General features: G+C 48.6%; 1 protein-coding gene across 1 annotated transcript; it reads left to right on the forward strand.

Annotated features, from left to right (window-relative positions):
• The first annotated feature begins 288 nt into the window (after nucleotides 1–288).
• Nucleotides 289–2470, forward strand: LOC136487699 (BTB/POZ domain-containing protein At1g01640-like). The gene is made up of 3 exons (XM_066484797.1): nucleotides 289–740; nucleotides 1499–1675; nucleotides 1819–2470. The coding sequence occupies exons 1-3, from the start codon at nucleotides 546–548 to the stop codon at nucleotides 2311–2313; spliced, it is 867 nt and encodes a 288-aa protein (XP_066340894.1). The 5' UTR covers nucleotides 289–545; the 3' UTR covers nucleotides 2314–2470.
• Nucleotides 2471–9002: the final 6532 nt, after the last annotated feature.

The raw sequence follows: 9002 nt of genomic DNA on the forward strand, positions 1-9002 counted from the left end.
TAAGCACCATACATTCAATCATTCCTTCTTTCTTTCTGGAATAACCACATTTTGCATGATGATTAGTTGTTGTACTAGTAATAATCTTTTGTCGTTCCATATATAATCATTCTTTTTTTTGAAACAGACCATATATAATCATTCCATCTGAATTGAAAAAAAAAGGAGAAGAGATACCCAGGCGAGGTCAGTTACTCAGTTTAGTCAATGTACTACTTTGGCATACAAAGGTGTCCACCACACACCGACTACATTCATGCGCTACACACAGCACATTTATGAAAACCAGGAGAATTTTAATTCTGCTGATTGTCTCAGTCAGCAACCACCGCGTACCAGTTCTAGAAAAAGAAATCGCAGCACACCATCCTGCAGGCTGCCCCTCTTCTCTTCTCCCATTCGTTTTTATACCCTCGCCCAACTCAAGGCCATGGCGACCAGCTTGCTGTTAGCACCATTGCAGAGCACCAGAAGCAGAGGGAGGAGGAGGACGAAGAAGAAGGAGAGCAAGGCGAGGCGGCGGCGGCGGCGGCGGTAGCGGAAGCATGGACTGCTGCATCTGCAGCCCCATGGCGGCCGTGTACAGGCTTCCGAGGAACGCCATCTGTGCTCCCTGCCACGAGGGCGCCAAGGCCATCATCGGATTTCTGAACAAGGATGATGAGCAGCAGCAAGAAGAGGGCGGCCATGGCTCTGTGCTCAAGTCCAGAGGGTCTGTCAAAACTAACAGCCCAACCAAGGTACAAATTCCTCACTCAATGATCTGTTCCTTAGCTATTTCTGATTGAGCACATATTTACATGTTACTTATATATTATATCCTGATCGATTTTTCATACTGCTATAATTAGACATCTGAATTTTCTAAACCAACACTGTTTTTTTGTTGTTGTTGAAATAGAACGTGCTAGTTCATTCACCTTTGGTTTGCTAGCATATACCAGTGTTGTTTGGTTTCTAGTCAGCTGCATGTCACAATCTCAGGACGACGTTTTGCTGCATGCATGCTTCAATAGAAAGGTTCTGTAAAAAGTGACCCCCGGATGTTAACGGGTCTTCATAAAGTTAATTATTAGTTTCAGGCCTTTCCGCAACCGCCTTTTACGCTTGTGTCGTGTTATTAGAACATACAGTTCAGAACTCCCTAAGGTTTTGCTTTGCAGCAAAAATCTCAGAAATGCAGTGCAGAGTGTATTTTCCTTGATTCTCGGCTTCTCGCTCATTCTCAGTATGTTCAACTTTGGTGCCTTTTCAGTAGAGACGTTCCACTCTTTCCCTGACCCCTGCCATTCCGTATTTGTAGAAAATCCAATATGAAAGCCTGAATAATACCAAGACTACTAACATGTAAATGTAATTAAGGAAATGATTTCTGCCTTACAATCCATGGTCAAAGTGTAATGTAGTAGTAGGCAACAAGATGACACCAAAATCTATCAGAGGTGATTTTTTGACAAACAGAATTCAGTTCATTTTCTGAAGCAACCAACCTATGCAGGGGATGAGAGACGCATGGGGGCAGGTGAAGGAGATGAGAGGCAGGGAGGAGGAGGCCCACCAGAGAGCTGCCTTCCTCGCGCAGGGCCTGGCGATGGCGTGGAAGGAGGGAGTCCACACCGACATCGTCGTCAAACCGGGCACTGGGCCTCCAATCCCGGCCCACAAAGCCATCCTGGTAAGTGAGTGGGCTTTTTAGACAGGAATATGCCCACTGGTTGCGAACAAGTGGGCCTTCCCTGCATGCATTTCAAACGAAGCCCAGCCAGCCCATCAAATAATTAATCTCACGTATGATCTGACGCACACGCACGCACGCAGGCCGCGAGGTCGGAGGTGTTCCGCCACATGCTGGCCGCTGACGAGCGCTGCAAGGCCCCCGCCGGCGACGCCATCTCCCTCCCGGAGCTGACCCACGACGAGCTCGCCCTCCTCCTCGCCTTCCTCTACACCGGCGCGCTGGAGGACGACGGCGGCGGCGGCGGCAGCCTCCCGGTCCCGGTTGAGGTCCCGGAGGAGCGGCAGCTGCAGGCGCTCCTCGTGGCGGCCGACAAGTACGACGTGCCGTTCCTGCGGCGGGCCTGCGAGGCGCGGCTGGCGGCGGCCGTGGACGCCTCCAACGTGTTGCGCACACTGGAGGTCGCAGAGCTGAGCTCCAGCGCGGCGCTTAGGGAGCGCGCCATGGACACGGTGGTGGAGCACGCTGAGCAGGTGGTGTTCTCGCCCGAGTACGACGACTTCGCCGTCAGGAACGCCGGGCTGTGCGTCGAGATCACCCGGGCGCTGCTGGCCAAGATGAAGACTGTAGATAGATAGGCAAAAACACCTCTAAAACCTCACCACTATGGTTGGACGTGACCTTGCATTATAAAGTTCGGCCAAGGTTTGTGTTGTAAGAAGAGTAAAAGAAACAGGTCATAGTCAAACTCTATCTCAAACATCTCCATGCACACTTAGAATTGATTTTTAAGCAACACCTCTATTTTTTAGAAGAGATGGCTCTATCTAAAAAAGTCTCTAAAATTGTTTTCGAAACGATCGGCCTATAGAAATATATTTTTAGAAAAGACGGGAAGATGGAATATTTTGGTGTAATTTACTCGGAGTTTTTTTTTTTCCAGAAAACGCCGGATGCAGTACAAGTTCGATTCTTTTCCGTCCAATTCCTAATCTATCTAAACATAATCAAGACCGTTTGTATGGGATTACACCAGTACCGCAGCCTTCTGCTCGGGTTTCCTCCGCCGTGAGCTTTTTTTCGTCCATCGCCCCACTGCTATAAAAATGATTTTGCAAGACACTACCCAAACATTAATGCAGTCGGTCATAAAATACAACCGGCTACAATTGCATGTCTCGCAAAATGAATTTACGGAGGCGGACATTTAATTTACGCAGGTGTTTGAAAATTGTCCATCTCCTAAAATGAATTTACGGAGGCGGTCTCCTAAAATCGATTCACGGAGGCGGACCTTTGAGGCCGGCCTCCGTAAAAAGGCTCGAGGCCCAGCAGGCCCGTTACTTATGTCCACCTATATAAGCATGAGTTAGGGGTTGAGAGCCTCTCAGATGCGGCCGACTCTCTCTCCTCTCTTAGATGTGGCGGCCTCTCTCCTCTCTCAACTCTCTCTCTTAGCTCTCTCTCTCTCTCTCTCGGCGGACCCTCCCGGTGGCAGTGGTGGGCCGCTCCCTCGGCGTGGGTGGCTGCCCTCGTGGCGGCGGTGGCCTGCTCCCCCTCCACCACCTCTAAATGAGGCGGATGCAGCGGGAGAGGGGGCATGCGGCGATGGACGGCCGGATCCGGCGGCGCTGGGCCGCTCCCCTAGCGCGGGTGGCTGCGCTGGCAACGGCGGTGGCCCACTCCCCCTCCACCACCTCCAGATGCGGTGGGAGAAGGAGGATACGGCGGTGGGAAGCTGGATCCCACGGCGGGCGGCTGGATCCCTGCTGCACACGCGGATCCCGGCCTGGCGGCGGTCTTGGGGCGGTGTGATGCGACCGGGCGGGGCAGGCGAGGTCTTCGGGCTGGCGGAGGTCACGGGACGACAGATGTCGTACACGGCGCGTCCCCCAGCGATGGATCCAAGGCGGGCACGTCCCCAACTGTCGGATCCAGGGTGGGCGACGGCGCGTGGATGGGCTCGGTGGGCTTGTCCATGGGGTTTTTCTTTTTCTTTCTGTTTTTCCTGATTCATTTTCACATACGGGCATTATTGCCGACTCTGTAAATGCCGATTAATGCAGACCTTTGCATGCAGGCGGACGGTTTGCCCGCCTAGGAAAACTGTTTTTGCCTGCTTCGGAAAAGAATGTCGTAATAGTGCTCCTCCGTCCACCCCTCCTCTCGGGTCTTCAGCGTGGCGCCACCTCCCCTGCTCACTTGCCTAGGGCCGCCAGCGTCCGCACCGCCAAGGCCGCACGACACTGCACCACCACTCGCCGCCCGCTCGTGGTGTGGCCCCACCTGCTCGCTCGAGCTAGACTGGGCTGGAGCAGACGGGCTACAATTCTCTGAAGCAGCGGCGATTCCGCGGACGAAGACTCACAATGCTGCGCCACTAGCCCACCCGCTCGCGGTGCGCCCCCACCACTACTAGAAAACAGACCTTTCATCCCGCCTCTATTTTTGCCTTTAGTCCCGGTATTTTTGTGTTCGGGACTAAAGGGACTATTAGTCCCGGTTGTATCCTCAAACAAGGATACAAAGTTCCTGCCCCAAGTGTGTGGCGATGGCAGGCAACAATTAGTCCCGGTTATAGCCCAGAGCCAAGACTAAAGGTTATCCTTTAGTCCCGGCTGGACCCTCCAACTGGGAATAAATCTTTACTCCCGGCTTGGGGCTCTAGCCGGGACTAAAGGATGACCTTTAGTCCCGGCTCTGGGCTATAACCGGGATAAAATCTTTCTTGATAAAATAATATAGTCGCGCTCGACAAAAAAATAGGGCAGCCAGGCATTGAACCCACGACCTCATAGCCAAGGTCCAAACCACAGCGCACTAGCTAGCCATCTGAACTAAGTCACTTTCTCGACAAGAAAGCACCCAAACATTTTGAAGGGACTGTGGACGCCTAAGAGGGGGGGGGGGTGAATTAGGCAACTTAAAAAATCTAACTCTAAACTATGGCCTCTTTTTCAACCTCTAGCAAAACCTATGCAAAAGATAATCTATCTAGATGTGCAACTACGGTTTTGCTAGTGTGTTGCTATCTCTACCGCAAATGATGATAATATGATCAATGTAAATGCGGAAGCTTAAAGAGCAAGGTAGAGATATGCAAACTCCCGTCGACGACTCCGGTATTTTTACCGAGGTATCAAGAAGCGCGCAAGCTTCCCCCTAGTCCTCGTTAGAGCTCCTCGCAATGAATCCCTCGCAAGGGCCAAGCTCCCGGTTGGGTAACTCCGTGGATAGCCTCAGCCCTTCCCCACGCGCAAGTGGGTCTCCGATATGCCTCTCGGTAAGCCTCTCCCGGATGCTCCCCGCTGTCTTCACTATCAAGCTCCCGGATGCTCCCCATGTAATGCACCCAAACTTTGCCAAGTCTCCAAATTCCTCGAAGTCTGACGGACTTCTTACTTCCCTTTTGGGATCCAAACCTTCTTGGTGCTCTTCATGTTGGAAATGATTTCCTTTGGCACCCAAAAGCGTTTGACCCCATTGTTGGCTTGCTTGTTCACCTTGATGGCCATCACCTTGTCATTTTTCTTCTTCAAGAGATAAGGTGTGGAGGCCTTCTTGTCCACCTTGTTGGTGTAGGTGTTGGAGAGCTTGCTTGTTTGCTTTTTCTCCTTCTTCTTTGCTCCTCCCCCATTCTTCACCTTGCACTCATAGGACTTGTGGCCTTCTTTGTGGCACACGTAACAAACCATGGTTTGTCCTCCATCAAGCTTCTTCACTCCCTTGACGGTGTTATCTTGATGAAGTTGGGTTTGCTTCGCCTTGCCTTTCACTTGAGTCAAAGTCATTGGTGAGGCGAGCTACTTCTTGCTTGAGTTGCTCATTCTCTTTTGCAACCTCTTGTGTGCATGTATCTACAATCACTTTCTCAACACAAGCTTGGTTGCACAAAAGTGAGTTTAAACATAAATCATTGCAAGAGGTAGATGCATCCTTTTTAATTATGTCATTTCTTTTAGATGCCTTGGTGGGGGTATTTTTTACGGCCTCAAGTTTAACAACTTTATTTATTAGCTCATCACAATGTTTGCACATGATTTCTATTTTAGCAAGCAAACTTTGATAATCATTTTGTGAGCTAGCTAACTTTTCTTTTAATTTTTTATTTTTCTTTTCAAGTTGCTTATCATTAATTGTGCATGCACTTGTTGTTGCACTAGCCTCAAGTTGCTCAATTTTAGTAGATAGTTCAACATTGAGATTTGCAAAGTTTTCATATTGTTCAAGCAAATTCTTGTATGCTTCTTGTGAACTACCTAGCTCTTCTTTTAAAGTTTTGAGCTTCTTTTGTTGACTAGTGCAAACTTTAGCATATTTAAGATTTTGTTACACAATTGTATTGTAAGAAGGCAAATCATCATCACTATCACTCTCACTAGAGGATGAGCTTTTGTTACCTCGTGCCATAAGGCACACACGAGAAGAGCTTGATGATGAGTGCTTGTGACCTCGCCTCTTGTGATGGTTTTCTTCTTCACTTGAAGAATCATCCCATGACCTTATTGTTGTGAGGACTTTGTTCTTGTACGCCTTTTTCTTTGTCTTAGGTGTGGGCTTGTTTGGACAAACTTCCACAAAGTGCCCCAACTCGCCGCATCCATAGCATCCCCTCTTTCTTTGCTCGTTTCTTTGATTAGTGAAAACGAGGTCTTGAATTTGGATGGGCACACCCTTGACATTGAGCCTTTGGATCATCTTCTCCACCTTGTTGATTAATTTGATTGATTCTTCATCAAGGTCAGAGGTGGAGGAGGAAGATTGATCATCATCACTTGAATCTTTATCATCCTCATCATCATCCTCATCTTCTTCACTTGAGGAGCTTGAGCTTGAGCTTGACTCAACTTTCTTGCCCTTCATCTTCTTCTTCTCGCTACAAGCGAGAGCTTTGCCTTTGCTTGATGAAGATGCTTCTCCTTGACCCATCTTACGTGACATTTCAAATGCCACTAGCTTTCCAATGACAATGCCCGGGGTCATGGTGCTCAAGTTTTCCATGTTGCGAAGGATGGTGATGATGCTTGCATATTTCTTTTGTGGTAGAACGGAGATAATCTTCCTCACTATGTCCGCATCATCTAGATTTAATAATCCTATTGAATGGAGCTCATTGATGATTAGATTCAATCAAGAATACATATCATGAACAAGCTCATCATCATTCATAGCAAAGGAATCATAATTTTGCTTGGGTAGACAATGTTTTTGCTCACGGACATTACTTGTGCCGTCATGAAGCTCTTGGAGTTTTAACCAAATTTCATGTGCCGTATTTAAGGTGAACACTTGGTTAAACACATCCATGCTAAAGGATTCAAACAAGCAATTCTTAGCTCTAGCATTGAAATGCATTTCTTTTTCGTCACTCTTTGTGGGTTTTTTCGGGATTCTTGATGTGTTTCATCCCATCACGAGTGACTCTCCACACACCTAAATCAACCGCCTCAAGGTGGCAAGCCATTCTAGCTTTATAGTATGAGAAGTTAGTGCCATCAAATTGTGGAGGCCTAGTGGTATCCATCCCAACCACTCTACAATAGCGTCGGCTCAACGGCGGTTAAACCAAAGGTCCAAATATGAGCCAACTGGCTCTGATACCAATTGAAGGGACCATGAATGCCTAAGAGGGGGGGGGGTGAATTAGGCAACTTAAAAAATCTAACTCTAAACTATGGCCTCTTTTTCAACCTTTAGCAAAACCTATGCAAAAGATAATCTATCTAGATGTGTAACTACGGTTTTGCTAGTGTGTTGCTATCTCTACCGCAAATGATGATAATATGATCAATGTAAATGCGGAAGCTTAAAGAGCAAGGTAGAGATATGCAAACTCCCATCGACGACTCCGGTATTTTTACCGAGGTATCGAGAAGCGTGCAAGCTTCCCCCTAGTCCTCGTTAGAGCCCCTCGCAAGGAATCCCTCGCAAGGGCCAAGCTCCCGATCGGGTAACTCCATGGATAGCCTCGGCCCTTCCCCATGCGCAAGTGGGTCTCCGATGTGCCTCTCGGCAAGCCTCTCCCGGATGCTCCCCGCCGTCTTCACTATCAAGCTTTCGGCCGAAACGCCGTGGGCCTTGTTCCCTCCGGTACACGGTGGCGGCCACACCACAAATGCGGTTGGTGTGATCTCGCAAGACTTCAAGCCCCTCCGATGTACAACACTTGTGCTCGCAAGCACGGGGTGGCAAGAGGTATGCAAACCTCACTAAACACTAGGCAAACACCTAGAGCAAGCGCATAAGTGGTGGTCTAATCAACCTAAGCACTTTGCAAAGCACTTATGCTAATCACCTAATAAAACACTAAGCACTATGCATATGGAGATCACTAAAATGGTATATCAACACTCTTGGTATGTTTCCTCAGCTCCACCCTCCTCAAATGGCCGGTTGGGGGTTATATTTATAAGCCCCACTGAGAAAGTAGCCGTTGGGGTCGAACTCCCACAAATCTGCTACTGACCGGATGCGTCCGGTCGTCCCGACCGTTGCAGCCGCGAACCACCGATCGGACGCTACCAGCGTCCGGTCGCCTGCCACCGGATGTGTCCGGTCGTAGTTTCGCGCGCCTAGAACCTCTCTGTATTTGATCGGACGCTGATGCTCTGCGTCCGGTCGGTTGTCGCCAGCGTCCGGTCCTTGCGTCCGGTCGCTTGTCTGCCGAGCCACCGGTCTAGTGTCCGGTCGTGCTTCTAGCGTCCGATCTAGCGTCCGGTCGCCTCTGCGAGCTCGTTTCTTCGCGATCTTGCGTACGGCTTGGTTCCTTTCTTCATGCTTGGACTTTGCTTGATATCTTGGGTCTTTTCTTGTGCTCCTAAGGTCTTTCTTAAGGTGTTGATCATTGGATCATCACGTCGCCTTCGTCCAAGTCATGTCTTGCACCCTATTGAACTACAAAATAGACACTTGCAAATTTATTAGTCCAATTTGGTTGTGTTGGTCATTAAATACCAAAATCCAAAGTAAATGGGCTTAGGGTCCATTTTCTTTACAATCTCCCCCCTTTTTGGTGATTGATGACAACATGACCAAAGCAAGCAAATGATAGAGATTTTGAAATTTAAAAACTACCTACTTGCTAGGAAGCAATGCAAAGGGCAAGGTTATATGATGCTAAAAAATCCTACTTAGATACCAATCGAAAACCATCTTGCCCTTGCAAAAGTCCCTAGTCTAATCCATAATCCATTTTCATCCCTTTCTTGGACCATTACCACTTGTAGACATCATCTTGATGCTTGCCTTTGGTCCTTCAAATTCTCCCCCTTTGGCATCAAACACCAAAAAGGAAGACATTAGTAGCACAAGGGAGGGTCAAAATTCG

Source organism: Miscanthus floridulus, chromosome 10, assembly GCF_019320115.1.
Source record: "Miscanthus floridulus cultivar M001 chromosome 10, ASM1932011v1, whole genome shotgun sequence".
Classification (NCBI taxonomy): domain Eukaryota; kingdom Viridiplantae; phylum Streptophyta; class Magnoliopsida; order Poales; family Poaceae; genus Miscanthus; species Miscanthus floridulus.